The 23,809-nt window shown below is 43.4% G+C and overlaps 1 protein-coding gene across 1 annotated transcript in view; it reads right to left on the minus strand.

The window, feature by feature from the left end:
- Positions 1 to 22,771, minus strand: part of SELP (selectin P) — a 32,170-nt gene extending 9,399 nt beyond the window's left edge. The window contains exons 1-9 of the mRNA XM_080921066.1: positions 22,756 to 22,771; positions 15,491 to 15,581; positions 12,927 to 13,313; positions 11,646 to 11,753; positions 10,799 to 10,984; positions 9,181 to 9,366; positions 7,080 to 7,265; positions 4,600 to 4,785; positions 1,399 to 1,584 (exon numbers count right to left, since the gene is read on the minus strand). Coding sequence (XP_080777192.1) covers positions 1,399 to 1,584; positions 4,600 to 4,785; positions 7,080 to 7,265; positions 9,181 to 9,366; positions 10,799 to 10,984; positions 11,646 to 11,753; positions 12,927 to 13,313; positions 15,491 to 15,581; positions 22,756 to 22,758 — 1,519 coding nt within the window. The 5' untranslated portion in view covers positions 22,759 to 22,771. The remainder of the gene's footprint in view (positions 1 to 1,398; positions 1,585 to 4,599; positions 4,786 to 7,079; positions 7,266 to 9,180; positions 9,367 to 10,798; positions 10,985 to 11,645; positions 11,754 to 12,926; positions 13,314 to 15,490; positions 15,582 to 22,755) is intronic.
- Positions 22,772 to 23,809: the final 1,038 nt, after the last annotated feature.

Consider the following 23,809-nt stretch of genomic DNA (forward strand, 5'->3'; position numbering starts at 1 on the left):
TATTTAATACTGATTCTGTGTTTGCCTCTGACCCTTGGTTGACCAATGCTTCGTCTCTTCCCATTTCTGATGACTAAATCCCACCCACTCTCCAGGATGTGAGCCCAGCAGATCCACTCTGATGCTCTTGGTGATCACACGGCTTTCCCTGAGTTCATCAACTTATTGTTGGTACTCATACACTATTACGTCACTCACTGCATCTCCAGTAACTTCCTGCAGGTAACCTGCTGCATGTAAAGCTTCTAAAAGGCCCCAAAACTCACTTTGTCTAACATGATTCCCACTGTAGGGATCTCAGGGGGCGGAGAAGGCATTCAGCAAGCACTCATCAAAGAGCTGAACAAATGCGTTTCCAATTGTCTCATGACAAGTTACCCTTAAATTGTTCCAGCAAATGGTTGGAGACACAGATGTTGCTTAGACATGTGTTTTTCATTATTAGATTATCTGACATATGAATGCCATGTATCTGGAAGTATTAATAACTGAGTGGCTGTCGTTTCTTCAAATCCAATGTCATTCCCCAAGGGTAATGTCAAGTTCATTTTGCTTAGTCACTTCGATTCTTAAGACCCTTTAACTCTTTTGTGCTCCCTCCCAAGAAACGGATATATTGGCTCAGGTGTTTGTAGTAACAGGCTGTTTGTGGGTGTTACCGGCATAAATGAGATAAAGGGCGGGAGATAAAGAAACAAGCAGCAAGCACAGGGGTAAACTCTCCTTACGTGGCCTGGGCTCGGTGAGGCTTCTTGTCTATCCATTTGACAGCAGGGGGTAGTGTTTGTGCCCTTTAGGACCGACTCTTGAGATATCAATGATGAATGAATAATATTTAGTCGTCTAAAAATTTAACGTATTTTTAAAGGCGTAGTCTCTCATCTGATCACTGGTCACAATCTAAGGCCTGTTTCAGAATTTACCCCTGCAGTCCTGGATTTAGATGCCCTGCCACTAGGTGGCAGTGTGGTTTGCTGGAAATACCCCGAGTTCAGCCATTCTACAATGTGCCTCTTGAGCTACTCAGTCTCTTAATGCACCGTTTTCTTCATCTTTAAGAAGGAGATAACAATAGGTTCTTTAGAGGTGGTTTGTGTAGGCTGAATAAGAAAACATATGTGAAATGTTGTTCTCATTATCACTAACTCTGACTACATTGAATGATAAATAAGAACATTGACCCCTTGGAAACCAAACAGAAACTCTAGGTTAACCAGCACAGTGCACGTCTGTCTTAGAGCATACTATAGTTTGTAGCATATGCGATACAGAAAGAAAGAGATTTTTTTTTTTTTTTTTTTTTTTTTTTTTTTGGTCTACAGCCTTACCACCTAGGCACATCTTGATGTCCGCTGATTCTTTCCTCTCTGATGGTATCTGACAGACCCATGTGCCTACCTTCACACGTGGGAGGGGTGCCTGTCCAGTGTCCAGATCGAGAACAATCCAATCTTTCTGGTCCGGATAGATAAAATCCTTCATCACACGTGAACTGGCATGTGGATTTGTAGGTGGAATCCCCAAGAGGCTGGATGCAAGTCATGGATCCATTCACAGGGCCGAGCAAAGGAGTGCAGGTGACAGCTGCAGTGAGGAGGGACAAAGCAGCAGAGGGGCACTTATGTTAGAGCCAGGCATTTTCCAACCCCATCTCTGTCTGTCTGTCTGTCTCTTTGTGTGTGTGTGTGTGTGTGTGTGTGTGTGTGTGTGTGTGAGTGTGTGTGTTTATGTGTGACTTCTTTCTACTTTTCTCTGCATTTGGCTAAAGGTGATTGTTTTCTGTTCATTGCATTTCTCACTTTTTTCTCTTTAAGATGCTAGGGAGCAGGGAGTGGGGTGACAGCTACAGCCTATGGTTGACTGTCATTCTGACATCTCACCCACGAGGGGTTTCAGAAACGATTCTAGAAGGAACTTGGTGCCCTTTAGAGAGATAGTGGTGTGGTTCACGTTGGTGCCTCTAGACCTCAAGGAAAGTTGCTCCCTTGATATCTTCTTGAGAAACAAACCTACTGATGTTTCCAGCAAACAATACCAAGAACTTAGAGGTGAAAGTGGGGGTGACTCTTCCCCTTCCCCAGCGAGTGGTGAGAGAATCTGGGTGTATGTCCTAGTTTATGTTGTTCACGGTGACCCTATGCAGCCTTGGCTGCTTTACTTGCAATGCCTGCAGAACTGAAAGTCTTGCCTCATAGTACTTTTTAGCCATACAGCAAGCCACGTAAGTCACACTCAGAGATTAAATGCAAAAGGGAATAAAGTGGGTGCATATTTCATTGGTTGTCTGTAAATGCCAATTTCCACCCCTTCCCAGAAAGCTCAACCTACAGCACTGGGCACAAATGACCCGCCGAGGTCAATTTCCAGCAAAAGTGAAATCAGGCCATGCAGTTATTTGGCAGCACACAAACGCACGTGTGAGGTGCTTGAAGACTGGCTTGAATTGGTACTGACAATTGAATGTATGACTTTGGGAATTTAACCTCTTTGAATCTTGATATCTTAAAAAGACGTAGTCTGATCAGCAGTGACTAGATTCTCAGTGCCAATGTCAGTAGCTGTCAAGAAGGACCTCTCTCAATGCACAGAGCAGTGAAGCTCAGATGAATTGTGCTGACACCCGGAAGGGAAGGACTAAGTGTAAACAAGGTCTCAGGGACTTCTTTGCTTCTTGTCTTGGTTACGAAGTGTATAGCTTTAAATCAGAGGACGTGGGACAGCCATCCTAGCTAGCTAACTCAACAGCTGGAAGTTTTTAGGTGCTGTATGCACTTTTCTTGTCTCTTTCCTTCATTCCCTCCCTGGCAATACTCCCCTGAGTCTATCAACATGTACAAAGACTGAGACACTGCCTGCCACTTGCAAAGTCTTTCTGTGTTCAGTGTGTGTGTGCGTTATGAGAGGACTGTAAGCTGGGAATGCAGAGGGGAAAAGGGTGTGGGTCCTTGGTTTGGTGAAGTCATGGTGGAGTCATTTCCAGCTCTCCTGTGACTTTGCAAGGATAAGGGCTGTGGGGACAGTGACAAGCGAAATTATCTGATAACGCTCCCTCCCTCGGAAGTGTCACAATAGCTTGTGGATTTCAGGCCTCATGGTACCTTCCTGCCTCAACCACATGTGGGTATTTCACTTGATGAGCACCCAGTAAGAAGAGGAGAAAGTTCCCTCAGAGTAAACAAAGGGCTAAAAGCAGAAGGGAGCTGGAAGGTCACAGGAAGCTGGGGTGAGTGGCAACCCCCTGGCTACGAACTCCACAGGCAGGACTGTAGGGCAATGAGCAGCGTTCCTGGGGGGGGAGGTCAGATCCCTCTGACAACCCTGCTGAGGGATGTGGAGCTCTTCTTCAAAGCTGCACAGACTTCAGTGCAGTAAGGATGAGAGCAAGGGACAAGCCCAGAGCCTCACTCTGACCTACTGAGACTCTTCATTCCCAGCCCCAACTTGACTTAGGTGCTGATGCATGGCATGAAGGATGTCCTATTATGCTATTGATCAATTAATTAGTTATTCATATACAAATTGTTTGCTGTACAATGGTGTGTGTGTGTGTGTATGTGTGTACACTTGTGTGACCTGAATAGCAAGTGGTTTTCCTCTTCATGAAAAACCGTGACCTGCTTGCTTTTATTCAGCTATGTGAAAGCCCATACAAAGTTAAATAACACAGAAGTATTTCATATTGCACATATTCAGTATATTGTCAAAATGGAGTATGCACAATGAATATGCTAATACAAGAATAATGGATGAGAACACATCAGAGGCACTTCATCCTAGAATGCTAGAAATATTTACTTTGGCTGGTTGATATTTAAGAGCATATTTTAATTTCTCTGTTTTCTTATCTATTCGTAGTTTTTATAAACAAATCATCCTGTTTCGTTAAATGTGCTTGCTATAAATCCGGCTAAAGTATTGGGTACAGTGAAAGAGAAAGAAACTAGAACATATGAAAATCACACATTCATAAAGGCTGTTACGTTGCTCACGGGACATGCCAGCGTCTTGACACTGTCTAACGCAGATCTAAATTGTCCCAGTGAGGCCACACCTCGCTTTCTTTCGAGAATGCTTTATCCTTCAGTTCTCAGCATGTGTTCTCCCCATCGCTCCCCACTCTAGCCTAAGCATGTTTCTCCAGTGTTACACAGAGAATGCTTACTGCTAGATTCTGTAATTCTACCCCTCTCATTCCTCCAGTGCATGCCACGGCCCCGAAAAAGGAAGTGTCAGATCAGACTTGGAGCAGACACTCACAGTTAATTTTTTTTCTTTCTGGATACCGTGTTTAGTGAGTACCACTTGTGATAGGAGCCTGCCAGTCCTGATGTAGATTCTGATTAAGACAGTGCAATGGTCACCGCATTGCTAGTGTCCCTTGCCAAATATCCCGACACTCATGACATTTGCTTAGTCTCTGATGACATTTGTATCTGGGGTCCTTGGGGTGGAGGATGAAGGAGTTAGTGACAAGCAGCACTCGCTAATTTCTCAGCCAGCTTCAAGGTATACCCTACCCAGTTACCACCTCAGACACAGCCTTTCAGAATACTGCCTCTAACTTACTACTCAGAAAAATGGGGGAGAATACATTCTTACCTTGACATTCGGGAGGAGCCCCACTCCAGTGTCCAGTAGCCAGGCATCTTATCACACTTGCTCCCACTAAGAGTGAGCCTTCATCACAGGAAAAGCTGCAGACTGACTGGTAATTCAAGGCACCGAAGGGGTCTGAGCAGCTCACCTGGGCTTTACTTGGAACCAGAAACTCTTGACACTGCAAGGCTAAGGGGTGAGAAAGGTGGGGAGTAAGGGACCAATCCTAGGGAAGTGTTGTTGGCCTTGACCTCAGCCCTCTTTTGTCTAGCTCAGTGTGTATCTTCATACAGTCTTCACTAACCCCATCTCTAGGACTCTTCTGGTCTCAGGCTGAACTCCGCTCTCACGAACAGTAATTCCTCTTTCCCTCTCCTCTACCATCCGACTCTCTGTCTCCATGATTTTATAGCTTTAAACAAACTATATAGGGAGGATCACAGATTATTGATTTTTTTGAATGACTCAGTTCACTGATCATTGTCTTTCAGGATTCACGAGTTGGGCTTGTTTAACTTGGAAGTTAAAGAGGTTGACATTTAATGTCAGCGCTGCTAGATGGATCTCACGAGGAAAAATGTTTGGACCAGTGCTAGCCAAGCCAGCATAGGACAGTTTGGTAATGTTTACCAACAAATCTTAAGCTATTATACCTTGGATTCAAGAATCTCCAAAAAGCATAAAATCAAAGCGCATAACAAAAATCAAATCAGACTGTTGTCAAGACATTGTAAGAGCAAAACAACCATAAATGGGGCTGAAAGTTTAATTATGGATTCATGAAAGGAATATTCATGGTTCTTAAGTTTTATGTGTTTTACTTGCAAAATATTTTGGAGGTGCATCTCTATATAATGTTCAATGGAAAAGCAGAATAAAAATTATGGTTCTGGTCGAGCTGTGATATTTTTGGAAAACAATGTTAGAATGCAAAGTGATGTGTTGCAGTATGATATTTTATATGTACACATGCATATGTACATGCAGCCACAGATGATTATACAGTATTCATTTTCATTCCCATTGTCCTACCTGGTCCTTCTCACTGTACTACAGTCTTTAAATAGAAGATAGTTCTATATGGAGAAAACATACTTATTTTATATTTTTCACCTTTAAGATATGAATAATAGCTGTTACTCCCTCTTGGCATACTGTCTAAGATTACAGGAACTGCTCAGTAAACCCTGGTTACCAGCCCAGAAGCATCAGCAGAGGCACTGGCAGACACCAGAGCTAGCTTCAAGGCTGTGCAGCAGCTCTAGACCTTGACTATTGGTGTAGAAACACAAGCAAGGACTATAAAACGACTTATTGAGGCTTTGATTCCAGATGATTAAGAAAATATCCAAATATCTGTTCTGTGTCCTTTGATATTTACTCATTGGAAGACAAAGTGGCTGGAGTGATCCCTTGTGACCCTTTTAAAGAATGTCTATGTCTCCTAGACAATACATCCTCACACATTTCATCATTGTCACCTTTTTACCACCACAAGGCACGGTTTTATGCTTTAAACCTAAGTAAGTAGAGTCATAGATTACTTGATTTTTGGATGATCATTTTTAAGGTCTATCTATATTGGAGCATATGATGGAATTCCTTTTCTAAAGTGGGAGAGTACTCTAGTATATGTTAATACCAGATTTTCTTTATCCAACCATCTGCCGATGTTCACTTTCTTCCACATTTTATTATTTGAACAGTGCTGTTGTGGAACTAAATATACTCTTGTATATCTCCGGAGAACCAATAGCTCATTTTGAAATGAGGGTACACACAAATTCAGGGCTTCCCACAGTTGTTTAAGAGTACCAGTAAATGGTGATAGAAGATGCTGCCATGTACGTCTGGAATTTGGTTCTGTACAACTATCCCTTGTAAAAGAAGGCAATCCCAGTGACCTCCTTATGACTCAGTTTCTATCTTGGAGCAAAACACTGAAAACAAAGAACACTGAAACAGGGTCCCTTTGTTATATAAGACTGCAGACTTGGGATTTATAAAATAACCATTTTATCATGGCTTTCTTTATGTTTATAAGGTTGACAGCAGAATCAAGTCCTTAAAACCCGTTGACTCTCAACTATTGGTAACACAAGTTGGTAAGGCTCTTACTGGTGTCTCATTTTAATGGAAGTCACAGAACCCAGAAGGTCTAAAGGCTTGCTAACAAAAACCTGAGATGACTAGTCATTGTTCATTCCTCTTATACCATCTCATGCCGTTCCACTTACATTCTTTTCCTCAGCACCGATCTCCTCAACCCACCCCTGACACGTGAGTCAAAGCAACTTGCGCCTGAACTATGCTGTCCTGAACACTGTACTTAAAACTAGCTTTGCCCACTGTTTGATCCTTGGCACCAAACACAGAGAGCCCAGCATATCTCATGAATGTCTGACAGATAAGCAAATGGTAGTGCCAAGTGCCCATAGTGCCCGAGAGGCCCCGGAGAATAGCCGAAGAGTGTCACACAGTACCTTCACAGACTGGGGCTGGGGCTGTCCACTGCCCCAAGTCAGCACACTGAATGGCATCCTTTCCCTTCAGCACGAATCCCTCCGCGCAGTGAAAAGTGCAGCTGCTGTTGTACTCAAAGGCTCCTGTAGACGGGGAGCAGTCCATACTCCCATGGATGGGGCTCTCTGGGGGTTCGCATGCAATGACTGAAGGGCAAAATGGTAGATGCTAAGTCTTTTTTAGGAGAGTGTCCTGGAAGATGCTGCTGTCCTGCCCACATGCCCACGTAATCAAACCCTCCAATCTTTCTTTATCGCAAAGGAAAACTACCCTTCCCATGTCCCCCTTTGCCTGCCTCTCTTCAGATCCGCGTTTTGATGTTATTTTTTTCTCAGAAGGCATCCCCGTCCACCCCAAGGGGTAGAGACACCTTGTGTGGGCTCTCCCACATCCTGCACTGAGCTTCTTGAGCATTAATGCAGTTCTTCCCAGTTACACCAGTCTCTCTGATGCTGGAGCCCTTCAGAACTGTATTCCGGAGCCCAGTACTCTGGTAAATTCTGGTTGCTCGTTTAATGTTTACTGGATTCTAAAAGATCAGGCACAGAAAGTGTGGGCTTCTGAGGAGGGCAATGAAAGGGTGTGGCTTGTTGCACATGCCATGCCCTAGTGCTATAGAATGACTTCATGAGGGCTGTGTCCCTAGAATACAAGGTGCCAATCAGACATTGTTTGCCAAGCTAGTGCAGCCCAAACTGAGTTCCTGCACACAGATATACTCTGAATCACCATAGTTCTGACTAAAATTATTTTCCTGGCAGCCTTCTGTGCAGGAGTTGCATCTCTAGACATGTGCGGATTTACAGAGCACAGATACCGCCTTTTCGCCCTGACCTCTAATTTTTATCAGCGCATGTAAGGGTCAAATGTCCTTCTGGTCATTCTTCAAGAAAAATGAGAGTCAGAAATGTCATATGATCTCCCAAATCTAATGTGTTGACATGCCTGTGCTTGTGTTTGTGGGTGTGCATGTGTTCAACTGCGCCTGTGTGTTGATGTGGAGGCCAGAGGTTGACGTCAGGTGTCTTTATCACTCTAAATCCTCATTTCTGAGATAAAGTCTCTTACTGAGCATGGGGTTCGCTGTTGTGACTAGACTGACTGGCCAGCAAACTCAAGGGATCTTCCTGTTTCTAGTTCCCCTGTTCAAATGCTGTGGTTATAGGCACATGCCACCAAACCTCTTCCATGCTGATTCTGAGGTACAAATTCAGGTACTTATGTTTAGACAGCAAGTACTTTACCCACGGAACCATTGCCCCAGCCTCTCCCAGAAGTCTAACAGCTAATGGTATTTGAGCCTGGCTTGTAAATCCAGGTCTAGGAGTTTATGAATCCAGGCTTCACTCTTCAACTCTCTCCCCCATCCCTGCCCTGTAAGATGAAGGGATGAAGCATCTGAACACCACTCAGTCTCCACGTATTATGTAATCACCCAGGATAGCCCCACAGCTATTCTGCAATGCAGGTTTACTTATTCCTTTGCAGAGCCTACCTCCAAAGATTTTGACCTCAGATCTTCTATTATCCCTGTGGCTACTGCTTTAATTCCTCTCAAGTATAGGCTATTGCCCTGCAGAGGCACAGCCAATGGGATGGGGAGGGGTGTGATTGAAACAGGCAGAGCCTGAAATAAGCAAGTGCCCAAGTCTATCCTCTGTGTTGTATATTTGCTGCTCTTTCTCTTTACTTTGTCTTTATTTTAATTTATGTTTTAGACAGGGTGTCATTATTTAGCCCAAGCTATCCTCCAACTCATGGTACAATCCAGGCAGACCTTGAACTTGCAGAAACCCTACTGTCTTGGGCTGTCAAGTGCTGGGATTACATCCATGTGACACCATGTCCTGCTCACATTTGCCATTTCATTGTGTGCATTTCCTGGGCTTAATTCTTGCAATGTACCTGTCAATTCTTAGCCCCATTTCACAGATGGGAAATCTCAGAGGTTGAACACATACAACTTTAGAGAAGGTTGCCTTGACATTAAGAGTCCCTGGTCATTCTACCATGGCAAGACTCCTTCTAGGTTATATTGAAAGCAGTGAGAAGTAGTCTGACCTTCACAGGTTGGCAACGGTTCACTCCACTGACCAGAGCCAGTGCAGCGGAGTATGCTGGAGCCCTTCACTCGATATCCAGGCTGACATGCAAATTTGCAGCTGGAGTCGTGGGCAAAGGCAGCAGATGGGTGCATACAGTCCATGGTTCCGTGGAGAGGGGCTTCCAGGCTCTGACACTGCACAGCTGAACAGAGAAAACAGTGAGAAAGAAATGGAAGAACAATCTGGATCGACAGAGGCCATCTGCACAGGGAACAGCATGGCTTGGTCTATGGAAACTAGATGGAGCCAGGAAGATGTTCAGACATGGAGTACCAGACCTCAGAGTGGTCTGACCTTGTCAAAAGAGTCCTCTGAGCTCTTAGCACTCTTTGTGTGTTACAAGTTTGACTTAGAAGTTTATTTATCTGTGCATTTATTTATGCATGGATGCCTTTGGCCTCTTATGTAAAACATCTGAAGGCTGTAAGTCTGTCCCTGAAGGTCTATGGGTTGATATGTATCTCTTAGAGAAGATGTATGGACGACACCATTCTGGAACTGGGGATGGGGATATGGGGAAAGAAAAGCTTTTTCATTTTGGTCCAAGCAAAATAAGCTCTTTGCTTTTCCAGATTTAAACAACCTAACTCAGTAGCCGATGGAAGGAAAATTAAAAATTGACAATTCAGGATAGCTTCTCTCCAAGATTCTCCAAGTTACATTTATGATACAGCTAAGATTCGGGGGTGGTATTTTATATTCCAATGTCCTGACTCTTCCTTTTACACTCAGGAGCTGGAATTATTCCCACCACTGGTGTTCCATTATTCCATCTCTGGCCAAATTAAGTGAAGCTCTCTCTGCACAATGAAGCTACATTGCGGGATGTTCCTGAAAGACAGCTTTATAGCCGGGCTTCCTCCCTCAGGACTGCTCAGGGCTGAGCGAGAGGAAGCCAAGAATAAGTATGGAGATCTAATGTTCACTCTAGGACAAGTTTTATCCAACCTTTCGGTGCCTTAGGATTCCGTGGTACTTATCCTTGCTCAGGGTGTCAGTTAAGGTCATTCTTATTTGGTTAAGTAGAACTCAATGACCGTTGAGAGATCCAAACACCCGTGTTTTACAAGTACCAAAAGGAAAGAAGTCCTTTTGCAATGTGTCCCCTAAGGATAAAATAAGTAACTCCCACCTCTCTGCCGGTAGGAGAAGCATCGTGGAAATAAAAATTTGGGTTAACCTGCTTGACTAATAACTGTAGTAACTGGAATGTCCATCTAATGCAGATCCTTATTATTACTCAAGCTTAATTTTTAACTTACTTTAAAAGATGTTATGTGCATGGGTGCTTTGCCTGCACATATGTCAGGATAGTACATGTCTGCTTGGTCTCTGCAGAGGCCAAAAGAGGGCAATGGATTCCCTGGGACTGGAGTTACAAATAACTCTGAATCACCATGTAGGTGCTGGGAATTGAACCCGGATCCTCTGGAAGAGCAACCAGGGCTCCCCACCATGGGAACACCTTTTTAGTCCCTATGTCTCAAGTTTGTAACAGAAAGCCCACCATCCCCATTAATGAACTCCCAGGTTCTAAGTAGTTAGTATGGATGGAAAAGGTAAGGCCGATGTACCTTTGCACTGTGGGGGGTTATTTGTCCAGATCCCAGAAGCCAAGCATTGGAGCTCGCTGGGGCCGCTCAGTTCATAGCCCTCGGGACAGCTGAAAGTACACTGTGAGCTGAAGGAGAAGTCCCCCAGAGGATGGCTGCAGTTTGTGAGAACATGCTGTGGGATGTCGAATTTCCCACACTCTTGGACTGTAGGGAACACAATGTTGATTTTTTTCTTATTGTAAAACCATTCTGCTCTGTTCACAGTGAAGCCGTAGTCCTCCTCTCTCTCTCCAGCCTCCTGGCCCCAGCCTTCCACCCTAATCTAGTTCTTTTGCATCACCAGCATCTTAGAAAATTATTACTTTTTTTTTTGATGGCTCAATTAACTCAACTTTTTAAAAAATCGAATATATTAAGGCTTTCATGTAAATTTTTTCAATGTTTATTTTTGTTTTGTGTGCGCTGATGTTTTGCCTGCGTATGCGTCTGTGTGAAGGTGTCAAGACTCCTGGAACTGGCATTATAGGTAGTGATGAACTGCCACGTGGGCACTGGGAATTGAACCTGGATCCTCTGGAAGAGCAGGCAGTGTTCTTAGCGGCTGAGCCATCTCACCAGCCCTAAGGCTTCCTTCCTTCCTATGTCTCTTTTACTCTGTGAAATATCATGAGTGAATGTTTTCTTCCATAATAAAATGATATTATCCCAAATGTTTATCCCAAATTAATTGTATGAGCAGGCAGGCAGCCTTGGAGCTCCTGTCTTTATTTGGTAGTGAGAGTCCATCTTAATTTACTTTCTGACATTGTCTCTCACATAAGACCAACAGTTCTCTGGAGTAACACCGCCCAAGTTCCAGCCTCACCGTATTCACACTCTGGCCCATGGAAGCCGGGGTAGCAGGAGCAGGTGTAGCTCCCAATTGTCTCAATGCACTCCCCTTGGCTGCTGCAGGACATAGCCTGGCAGGAGGCTGCATGGATACAAAAAAAGTCAGGATCACAGGCATTCACAGGAAATGGGACACAGATGCCAACCTCTCAAGTGCCATCTAGAGGGTCAGCCTGTGCCCCAGGAAGAGCATCACAAGGATAAGAGCAATGGAAGGGCGCAGCTGACAGTGTGACTAATCCTAAATAAGCAAGTGACACAAACGAAATGACATAAAGTGACCCTGGATGTGATCGGGATTCAGTACTAGTAGGCATTCAGTATAACAATGTCTCTTAGAAAGAGTGATGAATTTCCTCTCATCTTACGCTAATGCATCGTGGTACAGCAAAGTCCTAAATGTAGAATTTAGAACACTGGTGCCTAATGCTAAAGTCATCAAAGAAGCACTATAAGCTTCTTGTTGGATGGCACATTCAGTGTTTCCAAACAAGGGCACAGCTGTGCATAGACGCAGAGCCACAGATGCAGTCACAGGTAGATGTGTGGACAGAGGAACTCTTTCATATCCCACAAAATGGGTTGCAGTTTTCTAACTAAAAGTACCCATGCGTTGATGGCAATTTGTACTCCAAGATGGTTAGGAAACAGATTTGGTGGTGTCACTGGTGGGGTAGCCACATACTGTTTCCAGGCCATTTAACATGTCTATTTCTTTGGGTCTCCAGGAAAGAGATTAACAGAGACTCAAAGAATAAATCTTCTCATGGTCATCAGTGCTGAGACCTGAAAAATCTTGTAGATAATTATTTCAGCAAGTAAACGTAATATCACATTGCGATATTCCTGTCTACATGGTATGTCTCTCCCATAGGAAACTTCTGTACATCGCAGGGCACAAAACATTAGTCACTGTCTAGAATTATGGGATGTTTGGGATGGATCATACCAGTGTTTTGGAAATTTGCACCTTGTTGACAGGTACAGACATAGCACCACTCTGTCAGTAATTTTTAATGTTATTTCTGTCTTGTAAATTTTTTGGGGGGGAGCCTCAGAACCTTAAGAAAGAAACCTTTCCTGAGTCCCGTGCCATCAGTAATAAGGGGGATAATCAAGGGGCTCAGTAATACTGAGTAGTTCTGCACTTTCTCATGTGTGACTTTGTGATTCCATGTTCATGACTTACTGGCCACACCTCCTCAACCAGGAAAGGCGTGTCTTTAGGGGATGGCGTCAGCTCAGGACATCTCACCTGTGTAGCACAGGGCCCGCTTTCGTTTAAGGCAGGGTTCGTCATTCCACTTGCCAGGGGCCGAATTGCTCTTGATGTAGATCTCCACACAGTCCTGGTTGTTCCTCTTGTTGTTGGGCTCGTTGTCGGCCCAGTTCTCAGCCTCTTCCGTGAGAGTCTTATTGGTTCCCACCCAGGTCCACTTATTGTTGATCTTCCGGATGCCAATCCAGTAGTAGGAGCTGAAGTACGGGATGACGTCATTGAGGTGAGCGATTTCATTCTTGTTCTGGATGGCCACTAAGTCTGTGAAGTGCCTCCTACAGAATGCCCGTGAGTTATTCCACGAGTATGCCTTTGTGCTGTAGTTATAGGTCCATGCGGCCACTTCCTTCCGGTTTACAAGCTCTGGGCGTGGAAATGAGAAATAGGTTAGTATCACTCACTGGGCAGAGTCTGATCCTAAGCTTATTTCTGCAAAGAAGATGAACAAATGCCGAGAACAAGGCTATTTTTTGCCTGATTTTTATTTTAGGGGAAAAAGAGTGTGTTGTCAGTGTTTTCTATTTTTTCGCTTCAAAGTGAATTCAAAGCCAGGACAAGAAAGCACTCTCCTCTAAAAGACTCTGGATGCTGGAGAAATGGCTCACCAGTTAAGAGAACTGACTACCCTTTCAGAGGTCCTAATTTCAATTCCCAGCAACTACATAGTGGCTCACAACCATCTCTAACAGGATCTGATGCCCTCTCTGGTGTGTCTGAAGACAGCTACAGTGTACTCACATACATAAAATCAATACATCTTAAAAAAAGAAAGATTCTGGATGTTAAAAGATTTGGGATCCCAAGATACCAGAAACAGAGGGGAACTTAGAGGCCATTCAGTCTATTTCCATTTTAAAAAACAAAGGGGACATATGAGTTGTTTGTCCAAGAGCTCACACGAAACAGCACATGAACGTGTGCTGGAGGGAGGGCTGCCACGGCCATGGGAAATGAGACGCCCACCGGGATCTGGAGCCTCCCGCAGGCTCAGTCTCAGGGCCCACCACGTTTACTTTCTTCCAGATAGAACACCGGCTTCTTTGTTTATATGTTTCTGTTCATCTTACAGCATAGCTGAGGCTGGCCTAGAACTCTACCTCCACCTCCCAAGTACTGGAATCACAAGTCTGCACCACCACACCTGACAACTTCCTTGCCGTACCTTCTTGGCCTTCCTACTATGTTGGTGACCTTCCCCTTCATCCCTGGTAAATTTCTCCTCTTATGCTTTTCTTTTTGGCTACAGGTAAACTTTGTCTTTCTCCTTTCAGGCATCTACCTTTCTTATTGCCCTGTATGTTTCTATGATGTGACCCATACCTAGCACTCTGAGTCTAGTTGATTGTGGGTCCTTCCTTAACCTTCATCATAAATTACAGTATTTGACCCCAAATAGCCCCACTGAATTAGTGAGATGCTGTAAGGCTTTGGCAGGGCTAGGGTTAGAAACATCTCCCAATTTGCAGTGACACGCTTTACACCTCTTAGCTGTTTCTCCTTGATAAATCATCTCCTCCAAATCTGCTTATTCAAGCGTTAAAATGTACACTTCTTTGTAAGTGGTTATGGTATCGAATGAGATTAATAAAATGTGTTCCCTCTGATACAGAAGTTGCTATGGGAGCCAGAAGGAGCTCGCGGGGCAGAGAGGCCAGTTCTCCAGAAGAGGTGGACAATGCCAGCAATCAGGCTTGGGAACAACTCCTTTCCTGTTTACAGAGTTCTGTTTCTGTTTGACTCCCTCCTCCACTGCCCCTGAGGACCAGCCATATTTCCACCTTCCTCACCAGCCCCTCTGTGGTGTTGTTTTTGCCTTGAGGCTTTTCTCTGGAGGCAAGCAGGCATGATGTACACAGCTGTACTCTTTACCTCTCTTTAAAAAGAGAGAGAAGGAAAGGAGGAGGAGGAGGATTTATTTTGACATATTCAGCATTGTATTATTGTTTTATCAACTAATGTCTTCTTTTTTGTTTCAGGCTTGCTACCCAAAAGCTTGCTGTGATGAATGTATCAATATCATATATCAAATCACTTACTTTGACTTTGAAAAATTTACTTTTATTTTTCAAAAAGATTTATCTTGTGTGTGTGCCCATGTGTGCTTATGAGCACTACTTGTGTGCAGATACTGGTGGAAGCATGAAAGTGTCAGGTCCCCAGAAACTGGAGTTACAGGAGGTTGTAAACCACTTGATATAGGTGCTGGAAACTAAACCTGTGTCTTCTGGACAAGCAGCAAGTGCCCTTAGTGGTTGAATATTCTTTCCGGCCTCCAAAATGATGTTTAAAGAAACTCAAATGTTTTTGTGAGTCACTGAGAATGCCAAGGGCCTGTGTCTGCCTTTCCTAATGACGATGGTGTTGCTGGGTGTATCAGCTTGTGGGTTCTGAAGCCTTGTAGACCAATGTGATGGTGTCAGGGGCATTTTTCTTTCAGGACTCTGGGTGTGAACAGTTTCCCATGCCTCACAGCTGCCCTTACTTGGCCCTGGGATCTCTCCTGATTACTCAGGATCAGCTGAAGTTAACCTAGCATTTACCAGAGATCAAAGCACTGAACCAGAGGAGCTGAACAGCTCCCAGGACCACACTCTGGAGTCTTGGCTTCCAAGAACCTTTTGGGCAGCCGGCCTGAAACAAAAAAGAAAACTTCCTTTTAGTATCCACAAACAACCAATGAAATTGGGGTAATTCTTATTTCCAGCAGGAGGGTGTTAGAAACCTTCTTCTTTCTTCTGATTTCTCATCGCTGTCTGGGTCCTATTCTAACAAGGCTGTGGAGGCCATACCAAACCTATTGACTTTCAAAGATGTTGTTGGCAGGTTCTAAAATGATCATCTTGTCTGAGTTCTTACTGCATACAGTAATATAAACTTGTATTTCTCAGGCACAACTGTTGACTGTGTTGTAGTTAACATTTCAATGGCCACCACCTCCCATCAGTGAGTTTAAGAGTTGTGCCAAATGCACATCATGTCAACACATGCATTCTTAGTTTCACAGGCTCATGAGCTTCAGGAACAATGAAGATGTTTATCTGGAATGATCAAACTCCAAAAGGCTCACAGTTTCATGTATTCTTGGGGTAGTGCTCAGTTAGTACAAGCTAACTTTAAATTTGCTATATAGTCAGTTCCTCAGCCCCCTGTCTCCACCTCCCAAGTGCTGGGATTAAACCACCATGCCCAGGTGGATCCCTTCATTCTGACCACACTTTGGACCCCAAAGTCAAACCTATGGACCAACAGTAAAGTTGCCCCTTGACTTAATCGCAGGCAACATAGCTTCACATGTGGATATGAAGGGTGGTGGTATTTCAAAGTCTAACTTAGAAATTGTTTTCTTCCAAAGTGCCCTTTGGGTGGTGGGTTGTCTTTAGAACTGATCCTGCTTCACAGCACGTCTTTAGGGATAGTATTGGATCCAGGATGATGAAGAGTTAAGGACTCTGTCTATCTGACTAAACAAGTGTTGAAACAAGAGGAAATGCCTCTCAGGAAACGCCGCCATGCACTCTGCTAATTTTTCATGCTGTCTGGCAGCCTGTTCAGACTGGAAGTAGCTGGAAAAGAGTCTGAGATTGGGTCACTTGAATAACATCCTGTGACTGCATGTATCTTGTAGAAGCACTCTGGCTATCTGATATTTGATAACGGCCGTGGAATAAAAGGAGGGAGCAGGGGTGGCAGGGGTTGGGGGGAAAGAACCTTTGCCCTTTCACCTCCCATTTGTAGGAAGAGGTATCAGCATGTAGAAGTCCCATTGCTTACAGGTGGCACACAGAGCTGACCACAGAGAGGGGACCACAGCTCTGCAGTTCAGAAGGGATGTGCCTTCTTGACCTTTGCTGTCCAGATCCTCTTGGCTTTCTCTGCTTCCTCTGCTAAATGTTCTCAACTCCCTTGCCTCCTCCCCTTTGCCTTTCAGCCCCAGTTTCCACCTTCTTACAAACTGCTCTTTTGAACTTTATCATGAACCTGAAAATCACCACACTTTCCATCTTTACCTTTCTTGAACACTGTGCACTAGGACTTGCTGAAGACCAATTCATTTTGCCTAACGTACTGTTTCTCTAATATCTTGAGCAATTTTTCTGAGTGTTCCTTTGACTCCCCCTCAATCTGCCCTTGGTGCAGTCCAGATTTTATGGTTCTATTTTCTCCTTTGGTTAGACCTTATAGTCATCTATTTGCATAAGGCCCCATCAGCATCTCCATTTCTGGCCTTGCTCTAGAACATGAGGCTCCCAGCATGGATACTGAGTAGACACAGGACCATGCACGTTGTCAAGTCCCAAAGAAACTATGGCAGCATATGAAACAAACGGCTAACTGTGGTACCTGTTATCATTCCAAAGTACCTACAGCTCCTCTTAGCTCTTCACACTGGGTCCTCTTCCCCAGCTTCCCATTCCTATAAAAAACTGCCATTTCAGCCTTGTGATCTTGCTTCTCCTCCTCCTCCTCCTCCTCCTCTACTACTTCTTCTTCTTCTTCTTCTTCTTCTTCTTCTTCTTCTTCTTCTTCTTCTTCTTCTTCTTCTTCTTCTTCTTCTTCTTCTTCTTCTTTTTCTTCTCCTTCTCCTCCTCCTCCTCCTCCTCCTCCTCCTCCTCCTTCTTCTCTCTCTCTCTCTCTCTCTCTCTCTCTCTCTCTCTCTCTCTCTCTCTCTCAGCTCTTCTCTTTGCTTGCTCTAGGCCTCTGTTTTCTGGGCTTTCATCTTCTTTTCCCTTCCCTTCTCTTCCTCTTTTGCTCCCCCAACCTTTCCTCCCATGGCCTGGTTCAATCTGGCTCCTTTCAAATGTACCTGGCTGTATTAGCCCTCATATCTACAATAAAACTGTCCTTCTCAACCACACCTTGGAGCTATCATGTCCTCATTTGTATTTAAGGTGACACACTAGTGGGGACACTCAAGAGCGAGAGCTATACACAAGTAAGTCTGAATCACTGGCCGTGGCAAAACCAATACTTAATGAATGACAACTATTCTACCAACAAATGGTTGGATGAGTATATGAAAGACTAATGACCAGGAGATGCCTACTTGAAAGACAGAAACTGTTAAATTAGTAAATGAGCGATAATCATAATTTAGTACCTATGATAGCAATAGAGATTGTGTCTTAGTCAAAATGTTATAGACCATAAGGAAGAGCTAAAAAACAATATTCTTATTTAATTTATTCCTGACAGTAGCAGATTTATTGAGACATTTCTAGAAACTTAGTATGCAACAGAAACATAGAGGTAATAAAAATATACTACCTGTGGATTATACATGTTAAATGAGACATTAGCTGTTCTTACCACACCAAAAAAAAATTAAAATTGAGCAACTGAGTGGGATAATGGACATAAATCTGCTTCATATGCCAACTATTTGACCAGCTGTATGTATCCCATTACATCATGCTGTATACTTTACATATCCACAATAAAACTCATTTTAAAAAATGAATTATGGATTTCTCTATACACATGAGGGAATAATAAAATTTGAATGAAGCTAAATGAGCCAAACTAAATAAAGTAACAATGCTAAGAGAGTGGCTAAATGCTAAGAGTGTGATAAATTAAAAACTATCAGAGGATATCAAATATATATCCTTGACACTTTCCCTCATGCTCCTTGATGTGAGAGCAAGATGGCTCCTCTTCTGCATCCCCAGGGGAGCTGGACTGACTCTCTTAACCCCACACAGATAGGATGTAGGAACAGGGGGAGAAGTGGGGAGATGTGGAGATCCATAGGCGCTATGCCTCAAGAACCCTAGAGGATAGCAACTACTATTTAAAAGAAAAGCAAATTTCAGTGTAACTTTCTGGTTTATGTGTGACTCAGAAAGGCTATGGCACTAAAGGAAATTCTCACAACCAATGAAAATTCTTATAACCAAATGGTAACTTTGACCTGAGCCTCTTCACCTACATTACCATGGTGACTGAACTCTTCCATCAAGTAGGAGCAGGGAGGAGGGATCAAGGATCTTTATCTAATGCTTTACAACAACCTGTCATCAAATCCTAATGACTTTACTGTCTGGTAAGAAACCTGAACACTTTCCAAATTTTCACTTGAATTGTCATAGGGCTGTTTTAATTTCTTTTCTGGAGATTACCTATTGCTAATTCTCTAAAACACAATCAAAACAATTCTTTTACTCTTTGTTTCCTTTTTTTTCTCTTTTTTCTTTTGGTGCTGGGATCAAACACAGGACCTTGCAAATGTTGGCAAATGTCCTGCTGTTGAGGTATATCCCCAGCCAAAAATAGCATTTATAACATAATAAGGTCATATTGCTCTACAACTTAAAAGCTTTCAATGGCATCTTCGTCTCTAAGCAACACATTCAAACTCTTCAAGATGCACTTATAAGACCCTTCAAAACATGGCTCTTGTTTGATGATTCTCTCCTTCTGGTACTTCTCAACTACCCACATCCCTTTTGACAGCACTACAATGCAGTTATAATAAGAACTGTTATGATTTCTGAAATGCATTGTATGTTCCTTGTGTTTTTATGCCAAGAGTACCCATGTGTGTCAGCCCAACGCCCCAAGTCCTTAATTTTCTCCTTAAAGGAACTTTGCTATCAAAACTATTTCCTTTTCCATACCAAACAACCACTTCCTAGATATTCTTTCCCCATTGGTTAATTCAACAATGTCTAAGTTCCTAAAATACCTCAGGCACATTTCCAGGGAAAAGAGTTAAAAATCATGAAACTAGACTCAGTTTCTATCCTCATAGAATCGACATGTATCATAGCCCTAAACAGATACAAAAATGTAGGGCAGCAGTGCTCAGGGAAGAATTAAAATAAGGCTGTGTGACAGACCAGACTGGCCATGAGTTAGGCCAGACCGGAACTTCAAAGCAGCCCTCTGCAGGAAGGTGACACTTAATCCTACAGCAAAAAAAAAAAAAAAAAAAAAAAAAAAAAAGATCAGGGGAAACTGTCACATGGTAAGAGCATGGAAGAGTTTAACACAGAGACAAATGTAAAACCAAAGAATATAAAGAAAGAAATGATCTGGAATGGACAGTATAAAGGACAGATGGATGTAACAGGAAAAGAGTTGAAAGATAAAGCTAGGCCCTTGGATCCAAAGCAAGGGATGAGATCTTATCCTGTGTGGGAAGAAGTCAGCACCGGTGGGGGGGGGCAACTTTAAAAGAAATATGATGTGGTTTGGCTGATATTGAAAACAGGAACTCTGGAGAGTAATTCAAAGAGTAGTTAGGAGCCAGGTCTTGTATCAAATACCACTCAGCAACAAGGTATCATTCATTCCGGGCTCTGAAGAGAGCAGACCAATGAAAAGATACACCTAGCAGTGTTGATGAGTAGGGACAAGAAGCCTGGGCTACAAAAATCAGAGCTCGTTAATTGTGGTCCTGATGGAAGTTAAAGGAGAACTGTTGTGCCAAAGACAATGGGAACAGAGAAGGGTAGGAAGATAAAAGCATCCTCAGGGATGAAAAGTCAAAAACCAAGGCACACATCATAAGTCATTGCAACATTGTAACAGTAATGATCCTAGTGCCCCGGAGTTCCTGTTTGGGAGTGGTAGAGGGTCAAGATCCTAGCCGTCAGCCCCCAAAATAACACACAGAAAGCAGCTTGTCTCTAAGCGAAGCAAATTTTAAATAAACAGAATGAGTCCCATGATCTGAAAACTCAGAATCAAAGTATATATTTAAGTTAGACTAGTCATACCATTATGTTAAACAGAATAGTAGCATTAAAAAATTAATTTTTAAAAAACCTACACAATCTTTGCTGAGTTACATCCCTACACTTTCTTTGCATCTGGCATTGTAAAGCCTCTGTCTTGCTTTTCCAGCAGAGGCATTGGACAAGATAGTTTTCATCATAGAATTGGCCTTCCCTGGGGCTTTGCTCAGTACTCCTCCTTGGTCAAAAATCACTTTTTTTTTGTTTTGTTTTTGTTGCTGTTGTTTTAGTTTTGTTTTGTGACTTGTCTGATAATTTTCTCTTTACAGAGCTCTAAAGGGGCACAGTCAAAGAGCTGATTGCTAGCCTAGAACAACAGGGAGCAGAAAAAATAGAAGGAACAGTAGAAACTGGAAGGAGGATCCTGAAGTGGCTAAAAGCTTACATGAAGTGATCCTGAGCTGCTCCTTGGCCTGCAGAAGCCCTGGCAGGAGTCAGGATAATGTAACTGTGAGTCCCTAAGCAGAAGACATTCCTGTGAACTTGAAAATGGCCCACAAGATACACGTTAACTTCATTCTCTTGGGTCCTAAGTGAAGCCACTATCTAAATATGAAACAGATTTCACACAGACAGGGTGACATTCCTGAATCCTAAGAGCCAAATGTGCTTGGGGAGGAAGAAATCTGTCAATGAATTATTAAGATCAATCCTGGGACTGAGTTCTTAACACTTCATTGCAGAGTCCCAGCCTACTTTCAAGCAAGAACCGAGGAGCACCCAAGCGTCCCACAAAGAAGGAGAAATCTTACTGGTCTTCTGGAACCCACCCAGAAGTCCAGGAACCTTCTTATTGCTGTCTATAAAGGTCAGTTTATGTGGATATTTGTATTTTCACCTAGGGACAGGAATTGTAGCTTTCATCAGAATCCTGAACAATGCCACCATCTCTGCCACCATATTGTTGAAATAGAAGAGGATGCCCAAAGGAAGGAAGAAATTGATGGCTCATTCATTTATATCAATGTCAACCAATTCAGAAGAATGACATGCTAAAATTAATCTCATTCTCTGCCATAGTGATTGAAATAGTGCAGGCTCAAATGTCATCCTTGTGCCTCTATTTTACTAAACCCACATACACACACACACACACACACACACACGCACACAGGCACACTCACTCACACACACACACACACACACACACACACACACTTGTGGGGGGGTGACCTCTTCCCTTTAAGTATTGGGAAGGTGTGTTGCAGTAAAGTAGAGAGGGAGAGGAGGGATAGAATCATCTCTAAAACAGTAGGTAGAATTTGCTAATTGTTTACACACCAGCCTTGGATATAAATGCTCTTCATTGCAATCTTATTTAATCTCTACTATGATGTTATATAGGAATATTATTATTACATCCCATTTGCACATGAGGAAACTGAGTTAGTAACACTAAAGATAGAAATTTAGATCAGAACCATGTGGATATTCTAGATTGGTCCTAGAAAACTCCTGATACTTAGAGATGGGGTTAGGAAGGGTGAGAATTAGAAGCTGTTCTGTTGTAGATATGCCACAAGGCCCTTTCTCAGCCTTCCATCTATCCCAGAAAGAAAGGCAGATTTAGCAAAAAGAAGATATCCTTGCCAAGATCTACTCTGAAGAGTTCCTGCAAGTTCCAGGAGAAAGCACCTGCTGAGTATCCAGAGAGTGGTAGCAACACCATCAAGTCCTAAGGAGCAAGTAGCCATTGGTTAAGTGCCTGCCCTCTGTAAGCCAACGTGGTTCTATTTGTAAAATGGAAATTATCCAAACGTATAAGAATGTTGGGAGAATCAAAATGATCAGCCAGCTTTTTAAAATGCTTGCAAACTGAGCATGATGCTGTGCCTTGGCTACCCAGGAAGCTGAGGCAGGAGGATAGTGAGTTTAATGAGTCAAGGTAACAAGACCCCATTTCAAAAGGAGAGGGGAAAAAAATGCCTTAAAGTCTCCCAAGGCTATTCAACATAAAGCCCCAAATGGCTACTGCTGGTCCTTACTTTCTGAACCGTTCTTCTGTCTTCCCCAGCCACAAACCACTTCAACTCCTCTACTTCCAAAAAAGAGAAAAATGAACTTACCATGTCCTCTCCAACTCGTCTGACTTTCTTCCCTCTGACCAAGCCACACTTCTTATACTTTTGCTGCCTCCCGTTGGTATCAGGCTGCCTGGCAAACCAACTTCCTATTAGCTTTCCAGAAATGTATCACGGCCTTTCCCCTAAAGTGAGACTGTTGATACTGTAGAAGCAGAGCTGGCAGCTGAGAAGGAGCTGTTGCCAGAGAGGTCAGCAGGTCAGTCCTTCCACAGGAGATGGTCTGGAGACAGGCACAGGTGTGAATCATGCCTGGACATCCCAGTCTGAGCAAGGCAGGAACAAGACCCTTGGGGTCAGATTTCCTTTGATTATGATGTGAGTTCCAATCTAAGGTTGTAAGGCTTGGAAGGCTTGCTTTGTACTAGTCACAAATTCCCAGTGTAAATTCCAGTTAATGGGAGATGCCAGCGAGTGTTTAAGATTCCAGTAGACTTCCGAGGGGACAAAGCAAAAAATAGAAGCAAAGAGACCTAAGTAAGCAGGTAGAAAAGGGAAAATCCAGGGAGGGTTTCTGACACTTGGGGACTATTGCTGGAAATGGTTTTGAAATGACCTGTGGAACAGGCATGGGCTGTCTGAGAACTCTGTCTCTCATGTCAAAGAAGGAAGAATAGTAAAGTGTGGTGGCAGCCAACCATTGAAGTGGGAACTGAGTCCTTAATGGAGGAATTAGAGAAAGGATTGAAGGAGCAGAAGGGGTTTGCAGCCCCATAAGAACAACAATACCAACCAACCAGAGCTCCCAGGAGCTAAAACACCATCCAAATAGTTCAAATGGACGGATTCATGGCTCCAGCTGCATATGTAGCAGAGGATGGCCTCGTTAGACCTCAGTGGGAGGAGAAGCCCTTGGTCCTGCCAAGGTTGTATGCTCCAGTGTAGGGGAATGTCAGGGCGGGAGGTGGGAAGGGGTTGGTGGGTAGGGGAGCACCCTCATAGAAGTAGGGAGGGAGGATGAGATGGGGGTTTCTGGAGGGGAAATCGGGAAAGGGGATAACATTTGAAATGTAAATAAAATATATCCAAGAAAAAAGAA

The sequence above is a fragment of the Micromys minutus genome (genome assembly GCF_963924665.1).
Source record: "Micromys minutus genome assembly, chromosome: 1".
In the NCBI taxonomy this organism is placed as follows: Eukaryota; Metazoa; Chordata; class Mammalia; order Rodentia; family Muridae; genus Micromys; species Micromys minutus.